Genomic DNA, 24166 nt, shown 5'->3' on the forward strand with positions numbered 1-24166 from the left:
TATTGACAGTAGAAGTACAATCAAGAACTACATGAAATCATCCTTTCTTAATAGAGATGCTTTGTGAGCTTTTTATTTTGTTGTTTTGGTTTCTCCAGGATAGCCTAGTGAGAGGTGAGCAGAGGTGCCTCATTTATATTAATTTTGCCATGATTCAGTTGAAAGTGTGTGTTGTTGGGCAAGTCACTTAAATACACTCCTCCACTCCTTAGTCAGACTTCCAAAAATACCTTTAACTCTCATTGTCTACAAACAGAATTTCACTGGGATAAAAACAGGCAGCCTTGTTCCAAACTTGAATTTCGTATGAAGAAAGGTAAATCTCAGGGAATAATCAACCAATGACCTGAGACATTAAATGAGACAAATAGATTATCATCATCAAAGAAATATAGAGGTTATATTCTAGTCTGTTCTCCCGTTTCAGCAGAACAGTTGTAACATAAGCCATATAGGACTGCAGGTTATAGCTAGAAGCTTAAAATTTGGAATGAAAATTACCCCTGAGTTTGGTATGGAAGATCTTGATCATTCAAAAAAAAAAAAAGAAAGAAAAAGAAAAAGTGCTTTGATGACTGAAGTCTCTTCATGAATCACTTAATTAACATCTATTTTTAAAGAAAGAGTAATATAGTAATTAAAAAACAGAGTAAAATGAACTTGGTGTGCTTAAAAAATGGCATTTTGCCTTGTAGGGAGCTTTTAGCATCTCCTACTTCTTTACCAATTGGCTTCATASTCTACAACCATTTTGTGAATGTTAAGCCAAGATACCATATTCTCTGAAAAGCAGTAGTGAGCACCATTTACTCTCAAGTGTTAAGCACTTAAAAATCTGAGAACAATGTAAATTATTTTTTTGAATGAAACAATAATCTAAACGTTGAATAGTTGACCTTTTCTTACTTTGATCATATGTAGGAATGGGAACTTCTAATCAGTTTTCTGATAATTCAGTCTCCCAGTGGAGAGCCATTGGATCTTTTTATTCAGCTTTTGGCACTTTATAGTAGCTTTATCTGTAGAATATAAAACTGTTGCAGGTAAGTTTTGTTTTGCTGTCCTTAGCTTGATATCTCTTCTAGCAAGTGGGTTTCGGTTGAAAAAAGCTTTGGGGGACCTGTGGGTTGGCTAGAGCTATAGACTGGTTAGTGTTTATGGTAAAAGTGGCTGAAGTAGGTGGCATGGAAGACGAACATAACTCAACATTGCTAGGTATCCGGAGAGCTGAATTGCTCAGCTCTTCAGTCCGTGTGCGTCACTACTCCAGATATACCAGCACTCAGTGAAACATAAAAAACCTGCTGCAATGCGATAGTCTTTTCTCACCCTTGCCTACCTAAGGACGCTTTGTGGAGTTGCTGCTCCTTGATAAACTGTAGGAGCTTTGTAATAGGTGATGTGCACTTAGAGCCTTCTTGTAATGGCTGTTTTATGAATTCCAATAGCAATCTTTCTAAGCATAAGGAAAATCACTTTTGCAAAAACACCGATTTTGACTCTGTTGTTGTTGTTCTAAACAACCAAAACTCCAAAAACAATTACAACTTTCTGAACTGGAACCACTTAGTAACTCTCAGTTCTCCTTTTGTGATATTTTTTTCTTAAAATTTGCTTAATCTTATGGCTGGTTCATCCTCTCCATGTGCCCCCTCCATGGCGCAGACCGAGCCCGGTTCCCGAGATTCAGAGGAGCTCCTCTCCTTGCCACGCACACTGCAGAACTGTCCTTCCCGTCCGCCCTGCTCCCGAGGGCTGGAGTCTGGCTAATTTATGAGCTGATGAGCAGTGAGAGATGCCGTTCTTTGCTGACGCCGGTTATATTTACTGAAACACTTGTGAGGTCTTTCCGAAGTTTTGTTAGACTTGTCAATGCTCCTAGTAAAAATTCTGAATTCTTGACTGRTTGTCACCCACTGGGTCAGCGGTGAAAGAGTAGTCTGCTTAGGGGGGAAGTAAGCGGTTTCTGCACATTCTGAAAAAAGCCCTATTTAATAACTCAGGCTTGTGGGCTGAGACCTTGCAGCAGTAACAGCAGAGCTGAGCTGCCCTTTTTGCCTTCTGAGATGATTTAAGGAAGGAAGAAAAAAAAAAGCAACCATAGCTATAATACGACCTGCCAGAAAATTTTGAATTTGGAAGGAGGATTCTGTCGTGCTCAGCTTCTCCTGTGACATTGAATTAGGCGAGAATTGCTTCGGAGTCTTTAGTTTGTTATGGTGTATATACACACATTCTTTCTCATTTTCTTGCATATACTTCAGTTAAGCCAGAATGCAGGAGAAAAAACAAGTAAGGCAGTGAAGTACTGGTGCGGACGGGTTAAGCATGAGGCTTTTCACAGTGGAAATGAGGTTTCCAACTTGAAATCTTTCTGAATGAGTGTGCATGTGTGTGTTCTGGTCAGGAATGGAAAATAGAGAGCTGCAAAATTCTGCTGAGTCCTTTAGATAATCGTGGTGCTCCTGTTGGAGGAGCAAAAGAAGCAGCAAATAAGCCTGTGCGTTGCTGGTTGGCAGCCGGGAGCGCTTTGTGGCCTTCCAGGAATGCTGCGGCCGGGAGCAGATCCCAGGCGGGTTTAAGGGCACTTGCAGAGTTCTGAGAACTGCTTGCTTCCCCTCGACGTGTATTTCTTCTATTTTCCTTACCTTGCGTTGGCTTTTGCAATTGCTGCCTTTTCTGAGCTCCCCAGAACGCTCCACCGTCCACCTCAGACGCACCGGCACGCCAGGGATGCCGCCGTTTGCGGGCAATTTTGGCTGATTAACATTCGCCATGAGAGACTTTTGCTGAAGTACCTGGGGATTGTATTTTCTTCTCATTAAGCTTCGTTTTTAAGATCTCTGCATCCTCAGCAGATGGCATTTTTATCTTGTTTTCTGAAAGTCCATATGGCCTAAAAGCAAGACTATCTCTTTAATTGTAAAACATGACCACCTGTTCTGATTTTAATGACTGTAGTAAGCATTTGTCTTGATATATCTACTTAAAAATAGCTACCTCAATTGAGAGGGGAAAAAAAACCCTCCTCAATTGGACACCAACCCTTCAGCTGCTGAACTAATCAATTAATAATTAAGTGGCTAATTTTAGAACCCAGTGGCCTTGCCATTCCCTTGGACTTGTCCTGATCAGAGCAGGCAGTGATTGATTGCACTGCTGACGCGGAGAGGCACGTTGTGCTGGGGCCAGATGCCAGCAGCGTTTGAGCTGGTTATTGCGATGTTTAGAAGGTGAATGCAACTCTATGTCTCTTTGCTGCAAGTGGGCTTGTCATTTCCCGCTATATCTCTTTCCTTTCCGTGTTACTCCAGCTGCTTATGCACTCGTCTTCCTTCAAGTCATCCGTGGGTACAACTTGCCTTGTCTCATCCTCTGAAGGATAAAATCTGAAGTGCTCAAAAGGTATCCTAATGACAGTCCAGCTGGAGAGGAGGCTGAAATTCTGAACAAAAATAGACTTAAAAGGCTTATCCACTAACTGACTCCTAATGGGAAGCTGTGCTAGAATCATTCTGCTCGTTAAAGTGACGGTTGCTGTTTAACTGTTTCGTAGGTCTCCAGGTCTGCACACCAGCCTGATCAGGAAATGCATAGTCTTTTGGCTCAAGTTTACCGAGAGGTGGAGGGGGGTTAGATGCCTGAATCTTGTTAAAGGAACGCAGACACTTAATTCCAAGGCGCTTTGAAAATTAACACCTTGCTGTACAAGTCTGTCACAATGTCGTTTTATTCCAAAGGCAATTAAAATGTCCAAAGCTTAGGAATATTCTGCGATTTTGATCGAGCGTGTTGGCTGTTCTGAGGGCGAAGGCTTCTGAAGTAGGGGCATTGGCAAGAGTGCTTGCGAGTACAGCGCTTCCCAGTGCATCAGTACTAGCTATAAAGGGCACCACAACTGCTGAGTTTTGGAACGATGGTGTAATTTGACAGGTCACTGCCTGATTAAATCCCAGCGTAAATGGGAGASAAAACATGAGGTATGGCTGCTTTGGGTATCTGTTCGGACCCATCGAGAAGGGCATGGTTTGAAAATGAAGGCRCTGGAAACCTCTCATCTGAAACATCTTTGATGTGTAGAGAGTGAGATGCTGGAAAAAAACCTGAAGGGAAGATGACTTGCCTGCTCATCCCTCTTTATTGAAGATGCTTCTGACAAAGCCACCTGTCCTGCCGTGGCCACCAATTTGCCTGTTAATACAGGTGAAAAACTACCTTTGCTTGCCCCAAATCAGTGTTTGTAGCTGTAGCCTGATTGATGTAAATCCAGTTATCTCTCAAACCACGTGAGGTTTTGAGACAGCTGGGTGTTGTTTGTAAGGCTCAGAACAGCACTTTGAAATTCTGATCAAATATAAAAATAGCTGCAGCTTTTGGCATTCGAATTCATTTATAAGTAACCTTTAACTTCCATTGGTGCTTTGTTGTTTCAGTAGGAGGATGGTCTGAACAGTTTTCAGCTGATCTGTGGTATTGCAAGTGGCTTGGTGCAAAGGAGGTTCCCTCTTTGGTTGCAAGGCATTCGTATGGCTTTCCTCTCCCTCCGCTTCCAGGATAGCGGTGACTAGTTAAATGGAGCTCAACATTAAAGATGGAAAGTCAGGAAGGAAAGAGCTTATTGACCTTGCTGAGCTGAAAAAGAGTGCTGGGGTGTTTGGAGCTTAGATCTCTTGCAGGGTTTTCTTTCTTTCTTTCCCTTTCCTGGGAATTGACATTTAGTTGTGCAGAAAATAAACTGTATCACTCGTTCTGTTGCAGTTCCTTTTATGTGGTTGTGGCAACGCAACACATCTGTGAATTAATTCTTAAGAAGAACTGGAGTTTAGTCTCTGTTTTCTCATTAGCAGGAATGCTAATTCTCTCTAGATTTATAATGAAATCAAAGGACGAAAGAGAAGGAAAGCRGAAATACAGAGGCTATGCTTTTAGGACACGTACGAAAAATTTAGTCCATATTTTTCATGATCCAAATTAAGTAGCAGACAGACGAGTCTTTAGCTTAGACTTCTTCAGTTTTCCAGAAGGGAACAGATTGAGGAGGGGAAAGGGGCACAGAATTGGAAACGGGCAATTCGAATGGCTGGGCACAGAGCCAGGAAGGAAAAGACAGGAGTGATGGGAGTCCCGTTAGCTGCCGTCTTGCATGTGTGAGGGATGGACTAAATGGGGCTTGGACAAGGGTGTGTGCAAGCACACATACACATGTGCACCTTCCCCTTYCCTCCCCCCCAACTCTTTGAAAGGCTGCTTGGACCTTATGGACCCATTTTTGGGTCTACAGACTTCTTTCATATAATGCAGACATTATCCTAGATGAGGTTTTAAGTGAAATGTGAAAGCTGTAGTCAGGATTTCTGTTGTGAACTGATTAACTCTTAGAGATGCCCCACATTGAATAAATGTTGCCTCTCCTTTTTTTCCCTCATCTCCAGATCACTGTGTTCACTACTATGATCTTCGCAACACTAAGCAGCCAATCATGGTGTTCAAAGGGCATCGCAAGGCAGTCTCCTATGCAAAGTTTGTGAGTGGGGAAGAAATTGTCTCTGCGTAAGTATATTCTTTTAGGTAGGTTATAAACTTGGTAGCCCTTCGTTCCTGGCACTCTTTGGGTCCTTTCCATGGATACAGTTGTGCAAGTTCACCTGTGTAGGTGGGTGTACATYGCCTGCATGCGAGCTCCTGTTCTTTTAGGAAGCAGATTGTGGCTTTTTGTAAGACAAAAATAGAAATTTATTCCTAATATCACTTGGCTCTTGTAGAGCCTGAGAACTTAGGAGGAATACCAAGAGAACCTGATCCAAGTTCTGACCACAAGCGCCGGCTCTGGGAAGCTGCAGGCAGACATTCCTTTCAAAGTGCTGTGTGGGCTGAAGGTGCTACTGAGCAGGGCCTGCTGTGGATGGAGGTATTGGCAGAGCCTTGAGGGTAGTAACTTCCAGCAGAAGGCCAGTAGAAAAACAGCCCATGAGTGACAGAAATGTTCAAATAGTACTGCTAGGTCTGAAGAGGATGTTTAGCCACTGCCTTAATAACAACTCAGAACAACTGAGTGGGCAACTTTGTGGTAATGTCCTAATTTCTTCTGCAAAGGCTGTTTGAATTAAACTTAGAAGTTAGAAAGTAGTCAAGACAAGCTATATTTTGTGGTCCTAATGGTATGCAGCTTTTCAGCCAGGGTAGGCCATAAGGTCTGATACGGAGACACCGAAGAATAAAATTGTACAGCTTCTGCTCAGTTACGTGGCCAGACATGTCTGCCCCAAAACCAAATGCGGCTGTCTCAGTTCAYACTACGTTTTCAGTCTTTTGGGAATGAGCATGTCTGGATTACATGGCAAGAGGTTGCTTATGTGACTTGGTACAAGCGTCTCATAAATAAAACAGAGGTGAGCCCCTTTTTCGTGATGGGGAAAATACAAGCAACGTTTGGGGGCTGCAGGCTGCTAGGAAAATCTTTGATCTCGACATGCTCATRTATAACACCTGAGGGCAGCAGAGGTGGATCACAGGGGAAGATCTAGCCCCAGAAAGTATGTTGCAGCTTCTTACTGAGTAGATGATTATCYGTCTCAGTTTGATCCTGTGTTTTTACATAGCTTACTCTACAAGCCTTGAGCCAAAGCAGAGCGTTTTAAGGTATATGTATGAGTATTCAGCTGTTAGTGAGTTACTCTAATCTCAGTTGTGTGATAGAAGGTTCCCTAGTGATTTCCAATACTGTTTATAGTTAATTAGTTTCTTTCTTGTTTCCATTAACATTATAGCTCTCTGTACAGGTGTAAACTTGTATCTAGAACACAGAGCAAATTAATTTGTGCTTTGACCAAATCTGGATAAGAAGGCATTTAATAAAGTGGAATGTTTTACAGCCATGATCAAGTGACATGTGAGATGTTGGATGTTTCAGGCCCAAAGGGCCCTGTCCCATTTGAGCTGGCCATCTGAGAATGCATATTCTCTGGGAGAAATATCAATAGAGCTGTCAGACTTGGGCAGGCAACAGCGGAGTGAGGGAACTGGCTGGGGGGGGGGGTTCTCATATCTTCTTCTGTGTATACAGAAAGAAATGCTGAAGAGCAGATTGTTTTTCACGTCTGTCTTCTGAAAATTTGGTAGAGGAAAGAAGACAGCAGTATTGTCTCCCAAGAACCAAGTATTAATTCCTTTTGAGGAAAAATATATGTATATTCAGATTCTCTTGCTTTCTAGCTAGAGCTGTTTTATAGATTCATTGATTTATTTTGCCCTGAGAGTTAAATTTTGGCCTCTGGGATGTTCAGAGCTGCCTACTGTTTAGCACTATCTATTGATTGTAGTGCTGACTTACAGAGAGGCTGATTTAACAGAGCAGCACATCCACAGTCCTTTTTGGAAAAGGTATGAAATCAGGAGAGAAGTGTAACATCAGAAGGATCAATGGCCTTTTTCCCCTCCTCATGGTGCAGTCACAGACAACTTTATTCTTTTATTGCATACTTGAAGCAATGAAAACAAGGCTAGAGTTTGATAGGAATTTGTTAACAGTAAAAGTCTTCCCTTAGTAATACATTTTAAGTGTGTTTATTTTAATGAGGAGATTTAGAATGTATAATACCAAAATTAGGAGGTTAAGTGCCTACCTAAAAAGTCTTTTTGATGGGTTAGCTAATAGCAGAAGCTGTCCCAAGAATCTTAACAGCCTGGAAACCAGAAARTAATTTCTAGCTGCTTTATCCTGCCTCCAGAAAAGTTTATTCTCCTGGTGACTCTTAAGCAGTGTTTTAAAAATAATATCGCTGCCCTAATAGTACAGGAGGTGAATCCATGGAGCTTTGGGCCGGTAAAAAATAGTATGCATCATCTTCCACTTTTTATGAGCTGTGGTGGTAAGTAGGGGAGAAGGAGAGTAAGCTGCAGCATAGGGCAGTATGTGGATAGGGAATAGAAACCAAATGCTCTGTTTTAGGGTTACTGTGGTCAAGACTTAAGACCAGAAATTTACTTCTGTTCAAGCCACTGTGCTAAAGATAAAGCTCACAGCCCTCATTCTGATCTGACCTTGTGCTATTACTACAAACGACTAGCATCTGGCTGCGGCTCCCTTATCACTCCTCTGTCATTACAGCTGTCATTGAGGTCTGAGATAAGGTTTTTGCAGTACAGTATGAAGTGCGTCTCCCCCCTTCTGTTGAATATTTTTAGGTAAATGTGATACTGGTACAAGGCTATTGTGTTACATTGGTGGTAATATTTTATTGATATTGGATTTTTCCTTTCACTGTTAATACTCATAAACAAGTTTGATATGACTTGTACTGAGGCTCCGCCACCCTGCCTTAGGAGGCTGACTGGTCCTATTTCTGTCTCTTTCAAATTTGAGATTGGAACAGCGCTACSTATTTGTTTGCTGTCTCTTTTCTCAAAGATGGGGCTCCAGTCCCCGCCACTGTGAGCATTTATCACAGACTGTGGATTGTATCACCATAAGTGATCAACCGCAGCTAGAGCTGCAGAGCCTGGTGAGTGCTAGAGAGTAACTCCTGGCAGTAAGAGAGGCTCAGGTCCCCTTGGATGGAGGGAATAAATTGATCCTGAGTCTCTCTGAAACCTGCAATCTTCCTGTCTCCCATGAGCTCTGCCAAGCAGATAACTCTTTCCACTTCCTTCCTTTTACCAAAAGGGAAATGTTTGCTCACAGTAAATAAAACAACATTTTTGCATGAAGGCATATTTGCATATGGGTTAACAGTGAAAAATACCAATTTGAATATAATTCAAATAAGGTTTTATATTTTAATAGTAATGGTTAGCTTTACTGTCAAGGTGGGGAAAAAAAGTTTGAGATCTAAATTTGTATTCATATGTTCTCAATTACATATGAGAAAGCCACATCAATTTTAATGTTAATAAAAATTATGCACCCTCATAGGTTTCTATATGCCACTGATTGATACTGGACAAAATCATTGGAATTGGGCATCAATGCTTTCAGGGCARCTGGAGGAGGAGGAGACTGCTTCCCAGCTTGAATCCTGTAGAGGCATGAATGAGAATTTAGCCATCAAGCAGAAAGGAGCAGATTTGCTATGCTCTAGAGGTTAAAAATATATATTCAGCATGTCCTGCATAGGTGAGATATGGAGGAAGCAATGATGACCCAAAGGCTATTCAGTTCAGTGGAGGACTTCACAGTCAATAGGTGGAAAGGAAGAATAATACTTCAGGGAAGTTTTGTATTCAAACATGTAATGCATTTTGACAGGCTTTTAAAATAATGTGATACCGTTCTGAGTTCAGCCAGAGTTGCATATGATTGAAAGTGGGATAAATCTCCTGGAGTGTACTTAGACTTCCCACACTTATGTTGCAAACAGGGTATTGAGGAGCAGTGTTTCAAGCTGGATTACCTGCCATATGGCAGCAGTGTAACTTTAGGTGTTGTTTTCAGGTCAACAGACAGTCAGCTGAAGCTGTGGAACGTAGGGAAGCCTCATTGCTTGCGCTCCTTCAAGGGTCACATCAATGAGAAGAATTTCGTGGGGCTGGCATCCAACGGAGACTACATTGCCTGTGGTGAGTAGAGCAGCTATCCAGTTTAAATGCTTATGCAACTCCACAGAGCTGCTGCTTCTCCAGTTGCAAAGCACACGAGGAATTGTACCAAGTAGCCAGAATGACTCTTATGGAAGATTGCTATGAGCTTTCACTCTCCCCTCCCTCTCCCAGAGAGCTGTGCAAAGAGCCCTAAGTCTGTACTTAGTTTCCTCCATTTCAGGTGGGTTCTTTGTACATGATGATTCAGACTTGCTGTCACCAAAAATTTGACTACTAATGTAGTAGCTGTTACTATGACCTGTGTCTTCTAAGATGATAACTGACAGATCCTCCTACAGCTTTCTAACAAAGTACAGTAGCCTGGATCATTTGAGTGATCCTATAGTTGTCATTTAGTATGGTATTCTGCATGGTGAAACAATAACACCCTCGATCTGAACAGCTTTCTAGAAGACCACATTATTCTTAAAAAGTAACTCCTTTGGCAGTTTGTCTTTTTACTGCTTGAATTGGACTGTTTAACCTCTAAATGAAGAGGTCTTAGTGAGAAAATAGTGATAGGCTCATCACCATGGCATGTGTAGGACACCCATTCCAGCACTTACGAGAGGAACTTACCTTCTATTTTTTGATGCTTGCATGGCTTGCAAGGCAGAAATTGGGATGGATTTAAAAATAAAGCAAATGTACACCATTTAGTCCCTCTTGCTCAAACCTCCGCAGATTAAACTGCCATATTTGATTGCCACAAGCAGAACTGTGCAAATCCTACCTATTATCATAGCTGTAACATTGAGAATACTGGCTATAATAGTGTCTCATGCTGTTGCATAAATGCCCTGCCTGTTCTGCTCAGGCAAAGTGCTACACCCTGTGGAAGTTGTAGAATAAGGTTGGGATTCTGTATATTTTGCAAGTGCTCTGCATACCACAGTAGTTTTAATAAATTCTGGATCCACTTTTAAGCATCCTGAATGTTTGCTATGGAGCAATCCCAGTTACCAAGGCACCACAACCATTTGTGGTGAGATGATAACTGAGAGAAGGAATTCTGTTGTCTTTTACTTAAACAACTAAAGAGCTAGGAAACCTTATTTTTCTGTGTGTGCTTTTAGAACATGATCCTGTATATTTACTTTTCATTTCTAGGAAGCGAAAATAATTCCCTTTACCTATACTATAAGGGCCTCTCAAAGACACTGCTGACATTCAAGTTTGATACAGTCAAAAGTGTCCTGGACAAGGACCGGAAAGAAGATGACACGAATGAGTTTGTGAGTGCTGTGTGCTGGAGGGCACTACCAGATGGGGTAAGTTTTCTGCTCYGTCCCCTCGGATGGGTGATAAGGTAATGCCTTCTAATCCCTTAGGAAACGGCGTTGTTGAAGGTTTGGCGGCGCTTGGTGTTTTCCTGTATATGAATATTGCAGAGCAGATTAATGTTAGAAAGTGAAGATTTGCAGGAAAACTGTAATGCTCTGGGCTGGGGGAGGGGGATGCCCAGGAGGTCAGAGGTTACTCTATGTTGTTCTTAACTGTTCCACCTGGGTTTCTGGATTTCTTTACTTTTGCATCCAAAATCCCTAAACCAGCATTGCATTTAATTTTTTGTGTGTGCATTAGCAGGGTTTTTGTTTGATTTAACAAAGGCACCTATAGACTCCCAGATATTCACCACAGGCCCTTACTTAAATGTTAATTGTCTATATGAGCTGGCTTATTGAAATACGGACTCTATGTGTAGATGAGTAAATATGTAAATGAGGTAAGCGCAGGCTGCAGTTAACTCAATGACTATTTCAGTGTCAGCTAATTCGTATATATAATGTGTGCGCTAATGCTGCAGGCATACCTGATGCACCTCTTGTGAATGTCCCTTAGGCATGGGATTGCATTGGTGAATAAAAATGTTGCTTTTAAATCCCAAGTGTTCTGGAAAACCTTTCATAAGAAACTTGAACAAATAACTCGTGTGTACGTGTTTGCAGATGAGATGCTTAGCTGGTTTGCTAGGAGAGGGAAAAGGGGAGACTTCTCTGTATCTAATCTTTCAGATAGCTAAAAGGGAACGTTGCCTAACTGATGTCCTGAGACATTGCAGGCAAAAAGACAGTGTTTTGAAAGGTTAACATCTATCAATCTCAATATGAAGAAACTGCCTCTACAATTGTGATTCAAGTGTCTCTGGCATAAACTTATTTCAGATAGATGCTTCTGAATCAAAACTAAACTCTTTTTAGGTTTGAAAAAACATGCATCTGAATTCAAAGACTGCACCTTTGATTTATGAGTAGGAAGCAGGCTGCTGTGGTTTGAATGGTAGAAATGGGGCTAAATGGCATAGCTTTGCTAGCTTTTTTTTCTGACCAGGAATTTGGGAAGACTTAGTATACAGAGATATCATRTCTGAAATGAAGAGTGGATATAGGAAGTTTTATAATCCATGTTTCTGCAGAATAAAATATGCTGCAGGAACTTGTGCACCTATAAAGAAAATTAAAGAAAGGACATTTACTGGATTATTTTCTGTTGGGTTGTCCTGCCTGCTTTAACCTCGTGTGCAACTTCTCAGTAGGCAACAGACTATTAGTGGACCCCATCCCTTGTGTTATTTCTTTTGTCCTCCAGTTCTTAGTATGGTCTTTCCTCTGATTTTCATGTTTTTACTCTGACAAACCCTCTGTTGAAGCAACTGAGAAACTTCTGAACAGTTAACGAGGGCTGTCAAAGAATTAATCATAACTGAAATAGGAAATCTTATACAACAAAAATATAACAACTTAGTAACAGTTAAATTAGGCCTATGAAGACTATGCACTAGAAAACGTTCAGACCGCAGCATGCAGAATCTATCRCCATTCTGAATTTGTCTGTCGTTCCTCTACTTTTCTCAGGGCTTCTTCTAAATTAGTATCAGTTTCTCCTGTGGCAGCCACTGTTACCTGGCACTAGTTTGCAAAGAAAGTAGGAAAAAGCTGCCTGTGATCTGAGTGCCACCAGGCTGAGTGTTTCACTTCGRTGTTTTCCTCCTCTCTGTAGTGCCTGCTGTCCTGCTTTATATACTGAACAACCAGTGCCACTTGCTTTTACCAAGAGGCCTTCATGTTTCCTTGTATCATACTTCCAGTTTCCTCCGAGACAAGGAGTGCCCTTCATCAGTGCGTCTGCACATACCTCTCCCTCTTGTAGTGGTGCAGTGGTCTACTCAGACCTAATTGAAACTTTTCTCATGTTCTTGGTGAAATAAATTACTACGCAAAGGTCACTTATGTCCACAGAGTCTTGCTTAAAGGATGAAACTCTTAGTTTCCATTTTGATAACATTTCTTAAATTGGAATAGGTTCTTCAAATGGGCTTCGTATATACAGACTTCATTTAAAAACTGATGTGTTTTAAAGATGCTTAGGTGAACTAAATAAGGCTTTTGCCTTGCAATACTGCCAGGATGCATAGGAGCCTACATCCTATTTGTGGCTTAATTGCAGACTGATCCTGAGGGGGTCACTCTGCCTTAGTTTCCCTAAATGTAAGATTTTTCACTGCTGGGTGGTGATGATGCCTGCTGTACTGCAGGGACACGTGTATCAATGCAGCTTCAGCCAAGCAGCACCGCAGATCTCGGCACGGGCCCCAGCACCTGCCCAGAAGCCATAGTCAACACCGCGGGCAGCCCTTGTGCTGTTGTGGCTGTGCTGTTCTTGATACCTTGCTCGGCTGGTTCAGGACRGTCTTGTTCGTCTCCGTGGCGGTGGCCGCTGTGCATTCAGGTCAACTTGCTACCTGGAGGYTTTCCGATGGAGGGAGGGAGGTAGAGGCGCCGCGTGCCCGCTCCTCCTGAAGACTCCCCACTGGAGCAGCCTCTCTTCAGTTTCCCTGGGGGGCCGCTCGCCTGGACAGTTCTTTAATTAACCTTTCGAGAAGAGATGAGTAGGTTTCAGATCTGTCACTTATCTGGGGAAACATAAGTATGTGCACTCCTTCACTGCATGTATTTTAGTGCAGAATCCTGGATCCTAATTAAAACCAAATGAAAACTTTCAGATAAATGTCACTAGTTCTTTCCTAAATCTATTTTTGTTTGATTCAAGCTTTTACTTCCTCCTGAGCCAAAGTCAAGCTGTGCCAGGAGCCCTTGCCAGATCTGTGGGGTTTTTTTCTGCTTTTTTTTTCCTTCTTCCTCTCTCCTGTCTTGGTCTTCCTTTGCTTACAGAGATGCAGACACTCTTCTGCTAGAGCTGTCACCTCTCCAGCTGCACAGACCTGGATAGCACRTTCTTTCCACGTGTGTCAAAGCCATAATGAGATAATGAGTTAGAGAAATTGTTCTCCCTACGTGCTCATTACCATTTTGCATCAGGCTTGTTCACTCTTCACTTCTTACATTTAGGTRATGTTTGGAAATGAGTAGTAGCTTGTACGCTAATGTTCTTGTGTTGGGCTCTTCAAAAAATTCTCAACGTGCACATCAGGAAGCAAACCTTTGCACTTATGCAGCAAGGTAAATGAACCTTTAAAAAAATTTAAAARCACTGATTTATAGTTTGTGGGGAATACAAGTTCTCACTTATGCACTTCAAAATTGATCAATGTTTACAAGTAGAAGGAAATTCAGGAAATCTTTGGCCTTAGTGACTCGATAATGTAATATAGTGAAGTGGAAGCAGGGCTGTGGATACACGTCAGAACCTTCCGTGAACCAAATCCTTTTATTTCACAAGACAGGAATTTTCCTGTATTGCCTCTGTCATCCTTTGTTGCTAGCACCTAAGCAAGATTTAGACAACTTTATTTGAAACCTACATCTGTTCTTGAGATTGCTAAGTACTTCCTTCTGTTTCATTAGGACATCCTCAAGATTTTCTTGCTTGGGGAAGAGAAATCACAGCAGTAGCTCACTGCAGCTGGGCAGGTGGCTATGTCTCTTACCCCTCTTGGGAGGGTATCTCTAGTTTTGTCTAGGACTGAGAGCTGATACACAGGTAGTGTTTAGAGAAGATGAGTTTTCCCTTGTGTCCTATATGATGCTTCCTTTGTTCCTAAGTGGGACACCCTTCATTCCTACCTGATTTGCTGTATTCCAGAGTTCAAGGTGCACCTCATCTTTTTTTTTATTATTATTATTATTATTATTATTATTACATCTCAAGTAACACTACTTTTGTTTCCTGGTCACACTTAACGTTTGTAACAAACAGCTGTCAAAAGAGCAACCAGTGCTCAACCTGCTTCCAGGAGAGCAAAAAGGTATTACTGCTTTAACACAGAAGCAGTTTGACTATGTAGATTAAGCATAGCTCAATCTATCATAATTGCTGTAAAGAAGSCATTTAATTTTGTACCTGTTTGTGCCAGTGTTCATTACTGCAGATAAGCAGGTTAGCCAGGGAAAGATTTCTTGAGCAGAAATACTGTGGCTTTGGTATCAGCAAGGAGATACAGATGAGAGCAGGAAAATGCCAGGTAAATTAACTAAGGTTAAGCTTTTTATTATTAGGGACAGGGAGGAGGGAGGTGATCTTTTGAGAACAGCRTGATAGATTTTAACCAAGAAGTGTCTTCATAATTAGTCATATATCCTTGAATTTCTCTTTATTAACYTGGTGGAAATACTCTATTTAAACAAGTTTTTGGTACGTCTCTTCAGAAAACAAACTTCTTTCCATTTATTTGTCAGCTTATTTCTGGATTAARTGATTTTTGGCTTGTTTTCTTAATTCAGCTTTTTTTTCTTGATAATATCTGACTTGAATTCTTTAGAAACTTTAATTTTTCTGTGATAAACTAGTCATCTAATAGGACTGGATCTGGTCACTGATAGAAAGTATCCATCCTTTGTTTCCCAGTAGCCTAATAAATAGTACACAACATACACATGAGCTAGTGAGGCACTCTGATAATTTACAATCACCAAATTGRCTCCTTTCACTGGATTTAATTTCACTGGTATAGATTATTGCAGGAAGTGATTCATTGCCATTTTTAAGCACTAATTAATTTGGATGACTTATGAACAGTAAAAATGAAAACTCCTTTGTCATTCCCGAATAACCAAATGCATATTCAGTGTCCTTCTAAATAAGTTGTATTGATTGTGGCCACATCTCTTGTAACTTGAAAGATTAATTTCAGTGGAAGTTTGGGGGAAGATGACTGTTATTTCTCATTCCTTTTTGCTGCTGAAAAGTTTACTTTTTTTTTTGAATTTCAAGCAGCTGAGAATTTTGAYTTATAATTTAAACTCACCTTATTTTTGCAACATTCTCAAATGGTCGTTCAGATGACAGTTAAGATATACCTAAGWAGTAATCTAAAGCTTAAGAGAAATGCCTACATTAAATGATTAAATCCCAACTGTCCTTGGTCTCCCTCTGATTCTAGGTGGTTGCACAGGCAGTGGTGGTGTGAGGAGCTCCAAAGGGAGTATTTCCATGGTGGGGATCAGCTGTTTTCTGACTCATCCTTTCTTTTGCAGACCAGTGGAGCCTGCACAGCTAGGTYAGGCTTCTTGCAAATCAGCCCGTAGCATTCGTGTGTGGTACCTCTCAAATTGGTATTCCTCAGGTTGTTCTCTGGCGTAGTATTGCACAACCGCTTCATCCTAGAAATGCAGCAGTCTTCATGTTCTCTCCCGTGATCAAAACCCTTAATGGTTTACGGTAAGCGGAGAATAATCAGCTTTTGAGATTTGACTTTGGTCAGACTTCTRCTTTTTACCGTGAAGATTTTTCAAAGATTTTCCTCCTTTCTGTGGAACGTGTCTTAAGCCACATAGCATGGGTGCTGTGAAGCTCGCTGTCTCTGTGATGACTTCCTCTTCCTCTCTGCTGCGTGTCGTGTTCTTTCTGGCTGTCCGTGACCTTTTCAACTGAAAGTTTTATTTGACTTGAGTTTTGTTTAGCTGCTTGATGCTTTCCAGTCTCATATACTAAGTTGCTTGAAAACTCTATTTTTATATGCAGAATAATTTCTACCTTGCATACAAAAAATGCTACATCATGTTCTGTATATATGCTTCTTTGCTGAATATGCTCATATTCTTTCATATGCGTATCTTTCCAAATGCTCACTTTGGGGTTCTATTATTTTTGCAACTAAAGAGAATTAATTAAAGAAAATACCCAGGTGACTGTAACAATATTTTACTCCTCATCACAAACCCTTGAAGCCCAACTGCTGAGATCTTCATGGAGAAGAATCATACTCTATTAATGGTTCATGCATTATATTGGAATTTCAGTGCTTTGGAACTTCAGTCCATGTGTAAGACTATCTTGATAATGTGATTATGCAAATTATAGGGTTTAGGAGAAGGTGTTTAATTTATTTTGAATCTGTTTTGTACAAGAAAAAAATCTTGATGAATGCTCACTCAGTACTCTCTCCCCAGCTCGAGGCCTCCCTCTGAGTTTTCTTTCTGTGCAGACAGGGCTCGCTTGCATGGTCTGACAGTCAGCACTGCTGTCACAACCAGGCGTGGACAGCRGTGAAGGGTGTCGGGCAGCCAATTGATAACACTGATCTCCGTCCACTGTCATCCTCAGGTCTAGTGCATTTGGGGAAAAAGGTGCCTTACAACACTTCCTTTCCTCTTCCAAGGCTCAAGGTGGCATGGCAATAGGTAGGTAGTGTGCAAATGGATGCTTTAACTCTCCCTTTTCTAGATGCAGAGTAGCTGCCATTACAGCCTCTGYGAATAGAGGGGACGAGTCTGTTGCTTTTGTTCAGCACTTGAAGTTCAAGTCCCTGTGGTACTGCAAAACTATCATTTGAGCTTTTATTTTAAGAACAGCCTTTCCAAGGAGTGCAGGTGGCTTGTTTTTTTTCCTTGTTGGTTTTAAGTTTACATTTGCAAACTCGATTTGTCTCTCCTTCTTCAAGGTGAGGTATTTGTTCTTTTTTCTACCTAACCACAGAAAATTGCCAAGGGGGTGGTGTTTTCTGAAGTGAAGGCAGATCAAAGTTGYGCGTAGCTCTTGAATGAAGGCAGCATTTGCTCTCTCAGACTTTTGTAGCTGTTATTTGCTCACCAATGCATCTCTTCTAATGTCCACAGAAGTAGAAAGCGAGATGCGGAYGGCTCGGAGATCCTCCTTATTACAGCCCTCTCTTTTAGAGTTGGTGAATGACATAAGTCGATATGACTCAGAGTACTGTTATCATGACAGCTTCACTGGTTGATCCCAGTGGTGCAGCTGTACAGATAATGGATTGCAGTTCATGACTAGTATAAACAGAGGTGTGAGCAGGTGCCTGTTGTTTCCTAGACTTTAAAAATAACAGCGTGCCAACTGGGAATTGTATTGGTATGATATACATTTGTGAAAGGAGGAAGAAAAATCTCTGTTCARCTGTCAATAAATTTGTAAGTAGATGTTTCTCTTCTGTTGGGCCTCTGCTGCTTTAATATCCATCAATTTTTATTCAAGTCTGAGTCTTGTAATAGCTGAACACAAGTTAGGAAATTCAGCTGGAACTCGGACTTTGTTCCCATYGCCATCCTTAACTCCCTACTGAACCATACATAGTTACTGCTGCACTTCAGCTAGTAGCTTGTGAGTATTGTGTGGCCCTTCATACAAACTATATTCTGAACACCACCACTTAACAGAAAGCTGTTTTGTAGTAATACTCAGAGATCCCTTATATTTCATGCTGAATTGAGGGGAGAATAAGAGCAGATTTGTACTCAGAGAGCAATTCTTTTTAGAATTAAATATTGGTACATCTTCGTTCTTCCCTTCCCCACTAAGCCTCTGCGCTGCTTCTGTTAGGCCTCTTACTCTGAACTCTCAGATCTCCTGATGGCCTCTTAAGACACTGCTTAAATAATTGATTAGACTGTTGTAAGATTTGGATTTTTTCAGATGATATCTGGAAGCCTGAAAACCTACTTTGTGAGCTCCTCTTTCCCCATACTCATTCTTSCAGTGCTTTGTCTTTCTGTCGGAGAAGTCAGCCTCACGGGCTTTCACCCTCTATCGTCCTAGAGGTAAAAGGTGGCAAGCTGGTCTTCTCTTCCTCCAGAACYCTTAGCCTGTGGGTAAGGACTGTCCCTTACATTTCCTCTTTTATAATGTTGCTTCCCCTTTTTSATCCCCTATATAGTGAGCCTGCAGCAGAAACCCTAAAAGCGGTGAGTCATGGTAGGAGCCAGGCAAGTTGTGAAGGTACATTGTGTACTCACCAGCATCTATTGCCTGGATCCCAAGCTCCAACAAAAGCCAGTCTCCTGAGTCAGTCATGAAGACTACGTGAGCAGCCTCTGCCATCCTTTCTACTCTCACATTCATGCCGGATTTTTTTTTCTCTCTCCCCTACAAGTGCCAGCTATCTGCTGAAGTCTCTGKTTGCCACAAAATGCCCATGAGATGAGGTTTGAACAATTCTGGATAATCTCAGTAAGCTGGGCACTATTCAGTCAGACAATGTTGTGTCAGACAATGTTGTATGAAGCAGATAAAGGATGTCATTTAAGATGGCTTTTCCCCTGTGGCTCCTACCGTATTTTAACCGTTCCTGCAAAAGGAGGAGCCTGGTTTTGGACCAGGAAGGGCAAGGCAAGTGACAGTGAAGTAGTTTTTCAGAAGCCACCAACATTGAGCTAACCACCACCTTTGAAGTTTGCTTTGGTAGAGAGGCAGAAATCCTGCACCAACAGTGTTTGAAACCCTCGCTGCTGGTGTTCCACTGTCACAGCTGTTTGAGCAGGGTCTTATAACCTCGTCACCTTTAACAAGTAACACACTGCTTCAGTTACCATCAGAGCAGGCTTCCATTAATTTTTCATTTTTTTGGTACATCTAACCTATGGCAAGCTCTGCCAGGGCATCAGCATTTAGTAGTTATAGTTCATGAATCGCATCAGCCTTTTGCTCTACTGCTCCTAATTAAGCAGTTTTAATGTCAGGATTTAATGTTTTACAGAGTCTAAATGAAGTGGAAAAAATATGAACTAATTCTTTTTCTTTCCAACATGAGGTTTTGAACAGATAATTTAACCTCTAGGTGAAATGGATGTACTAGTGCAGAAGTATTTATGCGCAGATAACTTGTCTGTAAAAGCATTAGTTTATGGAGGATTCTACATGAATAATTAGTGCTTAGCTTTGGAGTACCTGTTCTGAAGGCTTTCTAACCCTTTCTGTCCTTCTGATATCAATACAGAAACCCCAAAGTGTCCTAGAATGCGGGAACTTCTGGCCRATTTAATGTCAATGACATTGCCTATTAAATCAAAAAATAGAGCTTTTGAGACACACTRTTAAAACAGGTGATTTTTCCAACAGCCAGATAGGATTTTTTTTTCTATCATTTTAACCTGTTTAAAGAAAACTGAGTTTCTTTCTGGTGTGTTGTCCAGATCTAATTAACTAATGCTAGATGAGCTAGGCTACCTAGGTGCACAAAGTAAAAACAGTTACTACTTTGAAAGCCATCTTATGTCTGAATTGAAACTCCCTGGATATGTAATTATTTTAGATATATAGGATACACCAGAATTATAATATCAGTATTTCCTAAAGAAGGGAAGCCAGTACAGCAGGAAGATCTCAAGCAGGGTAGATTATTTAGTAAATTAGTGAGTAGCTCCTGGGCAGAAACAATATAACAAAATAACAATACTATTAATGTTGGGGTTATGCAGCTGAATAGTTGTGTTCACCCTTATGAGTTGTTTTGGATTCAGTGAGGGAAACAGTGCTTCAGACAACTTTGTTTCTTATATATTATTATATATCATAATCACTTCCTAATCTCTTATCTGGTTGCGAAAGCTGCAGAGAAGCAAGCTGCTTGCTGCTTTGCTGGCCTTCTAGATGTGCTTTGTCTGAAGTGAATATTAAGTTAAACAGAGGTATAGTCTGGGGAGCAGGCAGATGAGACAACTGTGTTGTTTCTCACTTATCTTTCCTACAGTATCTCTCATTATTTTAAGAAATATTGCATATACTGGAAGGAAAGACTGGTACAGATCCATTTGAAAAAAAATTACCTATAATCTGCAGATAGCTTATAAATAAACTGCAGCAGGAGGAGAAGTTGCAGCCCTTCTCACTGTCCCCAGTGGCAGAGACCTAGCCTTGTTAGCCAAACCTCAAAATGCAATGCTGGCATAAATGTGTTTTCTGGTTTTCCCTAGTTTCTCAGTTTGTTGGTTTGATTGTCTGAATCSTTGTTGCCTCTTTCTTCCAAGAAAGACTTTGTAAAAGCAGACTGCTGTGGCCAAGTTCTTTMTCGCGTTCACCAAATAATGGAAAGCCTAACTAGTTTGTGAAGTATGGGCTTATGGAAAGCTGTGACTCATTAAAAATTTCCTTGATTAGAATAGGRGGAGAATAGTGTTTTTCTGTTTGTGTCTTGTTTTGGAACTTGCATGTTGGCTCCAGCATTTTAAAGGATAAATTCAGGCAAGCAATGGYAGAAACAGGAGAAAAAATGAGCTGGAAGTCAAATACAAATGTCCTTATTTAGCATGAAAGGATGCCCCTCACTGGAGGCTTCCCCTTCTTGTTGGGTTCGTGTTTAACTGTAAGACAACAATTTTGAATTGTTGATGTGCATTGAGAACTTTCAAGTTTTTGTTTCAAAAACATCTCTTGTTATATTCTGCAATTGCGCTTACAGTTCCCATAATAAAGCTCCTCATTTTTTCCCAAGACTGGAGCCGACCGCTGTACTGACCGTGTAGCTGGGGATGAGGGACCCAYCTCTGTTCATGYGGAACCTGGGAGCTGCACGTTCCRGAGTGGGGAAGGCAGCGGAGCTGTGAAAACCCATCTTTTTTTTTTTTTTTTTTTTTTTCCCAGCAGATTATGCCATGGTTTGTGGTGGTTTTATGACACAGACAAGTGTATCCTCAGCCAGGCTGAGGCTCCTGTATTAATTTTAGATAGCACGTGAATGTGGAATTTGAGCCGAGCTCACTACAAATAGACAATAATGAAGTAATGAATCTGATGCACACTAAGCCACACGGTCTCTCCTTACAGAGAAACATGTACTGTACGTGATGATGTGGTTTTCGAGAGGCCACTTCTTAAAATATAATTGCTGTCTTCACTGGAAGCCGTGGTTGCAGGAGCGTACGATCCTGAACTGTTCATAGGAGCTGTCYCTTCTGCTGAAGGTTGTAGAAATACTCCTTACCGTGATACAAAACAGGCTGTGTTCAGCRCTAGTGGAGAGCGGTTGTTTTTGGCATCTTAGATCCAGTATGCTTTGCTGCTTACCATCTCTGTTTTTAAACRTTTGAGGAGTCGGCAGCCTGGGAGGGAAGCGCTGGGTTGCCTTTGGCTCAGGTCACCATCGTGTCTGTTGAGCAGTAAGTCAACTGCAGCGTCTACTCGGAAAGAATATTTAAAAGGTAGTAGTCTAGGGAGAGTGAAGCAGACTAGCTAAATAATCAAATGCAGGAAGTGTTTGTTGTCTTTCCTCACCCTCATCGGCAGAGCTTCAGGTGTGCATTTGAATATTTATGTAGCCGAAAGGTGCAAAATCAGAGACGCTGTCCCAGCGCAAGGCTTTTTGTTCACTCGTATAATTCCAGCGTGAAAATGACGTGCTTTTCCTCGTTACCGGCTTGCATCTTTTTACACTTCCTTTTTGCCATTAGTGTTGCTGGTAGCTTAATGGATTTTCTTTATTGCTGAGCTCTTCTTTTTGATATATTATTGCTAATCTGTGCATGCATTCAAAATGACAGTGAGTGTTTTATAACAGTCATTTCAATTTGAGGTATCTAGAGAATTTTTTTTTAATACTCACTATGTGAAAATAACTCCAAGGATAGAAAAATTACCCACTGTAAGAGATGATTTTACTTGCGAATTAGGTTTAAAGATAAAATCTTCCCACTTCATGGGACTTGGATTTCCTRTTCTTTGCTCTTTGTCAAGTTTAGTCAGGAGCAGGACTTAATCCAGAAAGAAGATGATTRAATTGTCCTCAAACAGTGAGGTAGAACATTACCCAAATCTCACTTTACTGAAATCCTTTTTTGTCTTGTAATGCTAAGAAATTGGGAGCGTGTAAGAGTTGCTTGTGGAATGCACCGTATGAAGAAGCATGCTTTCTCCTTCTTTGCTGGCTCATTAGAAAATGAAATGTTTTCTGCTTATTGGAATAGGTCAAACCTGTGTATTATAGKAGGCAGGCAGAAATTATTTTAGTATGAAATAAGCAGAAGCATCCCCCTACCTGTAAAGCTTAAAGGTCTGCTGTTACCAAGTTGCTGCTGGGTTTGTGGGTTTRCTGGGACAGAAAATCCAAGTGCCTTAATACAGTTGTGTTTTCACCTTTGGAAACCAGGTTTAGAATCTGGCAAAAAAATGAAAAATAAGGATGAATTTTGGCTCCAGGTGTGCAGATGCGTTGACAGTCACGTAGTGGGCGCTGTTCAGGAGWGCTCTGGGACCTGAGCAGCAGCAGGCACTGGACGGCAGAGCTGACTCGCAGTTGGGGTGTTCACCTGCTCCTCCTCGTTGCCTCCAGGCCCTACTCTGCACTTYGGGTGCAGTGACGCTAGCATACAAAACCATGCTTCTAAGCATTGATAACTTTTTAATCTCCCATTTTTCAGCAGGAAAGAATGTCAAGCCGTTCAGGTTATTCTGAATTGCCAGTTACAGGCTAGAACAAAATAATCACTTTTGCATCCGTGTTTTGCATTTTGGAGAGCCGAGGGGAAAGTGTGTGTATCGGGGGAGGGGGCGATCACRCAATTCAAGCCTTTCCAGGCTAACACGGGAACTTGGTGTTCCATCAATTCGCTTCAAGGCTCTTGCCTGGAAGCAGTCCGTGATCAGAACCGTTGGGAAGGAGGAAGGACTTGCTTCGGATACATGCACCATGGTCAGAAAAGCAGCTTGTTGTTTAATGACCTCGCTGGAAGGACATCGGCACTCGGCTYGCTGTTGTCGTGCTGTTCCTGCAGTTTAGGAACCAAGCTGAGGTCGGGAAAGTTGGAGGCCTGTTGAAGATGGTGAAGTTCCAGGAGCTACCTCTAGCTAGCATTTGAATCCCAAATGAGCTGTTCCCCGAAGTGAGTGACAAAGGAGCCTTAGGTGCCTTGTGTATGCTTTTATTCGTGTGTGCATACCCTGAGCAGCCTGTCTTTGTTGTGCCTAGAAAGATTTTGACCTTTGGAGTTGAACTTGCAYGCTTACTGTCATTTTTCTATTGTTTGAATCCTTTTCTTGAGCTTATTTGCCTGCATGAATTCATGYTTCATTTAGGATTTCATACAGTCAGAAGCCTGGGATAAAAAGACCATGTAACAAAAGGCTTTTTAAATCATGAAACATTTTAGAACTGGAAGCTGTTGGGACCAATTGGGACCAGTCACGTGGACAAATGAAGTGCGTTTTGTCCACTGTTGCAGTCTTCCTAGAGTAAAGTGGAGGCCTCTGTCTGCTTTAGGAGAGTCAACTGAAGTAGATCGTTCCCCTCCATACACGTATGGTATGCTGCTCCGTGTCGAGATGGCTCCTGCAGCTGCCTCGGCAGATAGCTCTGCACCCCAGCCGTAATGGTCCCGCCACGTGGTGAAGACCAATTAGGCAAGATTTTGTCTGTAATTTTCAGAGCTAAGTGTAATTGTCTGTAGTTAATCTGGCTCTGTATTTTAAA

General features: G+C 41.4%; 1 protein-coding gene and 1 non-coding gene across 2 annotated transcripts in view; both read left to right on the forward strand.

Annotated features, from left to right (window-relative positions):
• COP1 (COP1 E3 ubiquitin ligase) overlaps positions 1-24166 on the forward strand; it is a 139918-nt gene that overhangs the window by 95999 nt on the left and 19753 nt on the right. Inside the window, exons 18-20 of the mRNA XM_085299692.1 lie at positions 5433-5550; positions 9431-9555; positions 10687-10847. Of these exons, the coding sequence (XP_085155818.1) occupies positions 5433-5550; positions 9431-9555; positions 10687-10847 (404 nt within the window). The remainder of the gene's footprint in view (positions 1-5432; positions 5551-9430; positions 9556-10686; positions 10848-24166) is intronic.
• Positions 23858-23994, forward strand: LOC146598830 (small Cajal body-specific RNA 3). The gene has a single exon (XR_014895192.1).

Source organism: Rhea americana, unplaced genomic scaffold, assembly GCF_003343005.1.
Source record: "Rhea americana isolate MKP2758 unplaced genomic scaffold, rheAme1 scaffold_151, whole genome shotgun sequence".
Lineage (NCBI taxonomy): Eukaryota > Metazoa > Chordata > Aves > Rheiformes > Rheidae > Rhea > Rhea americana.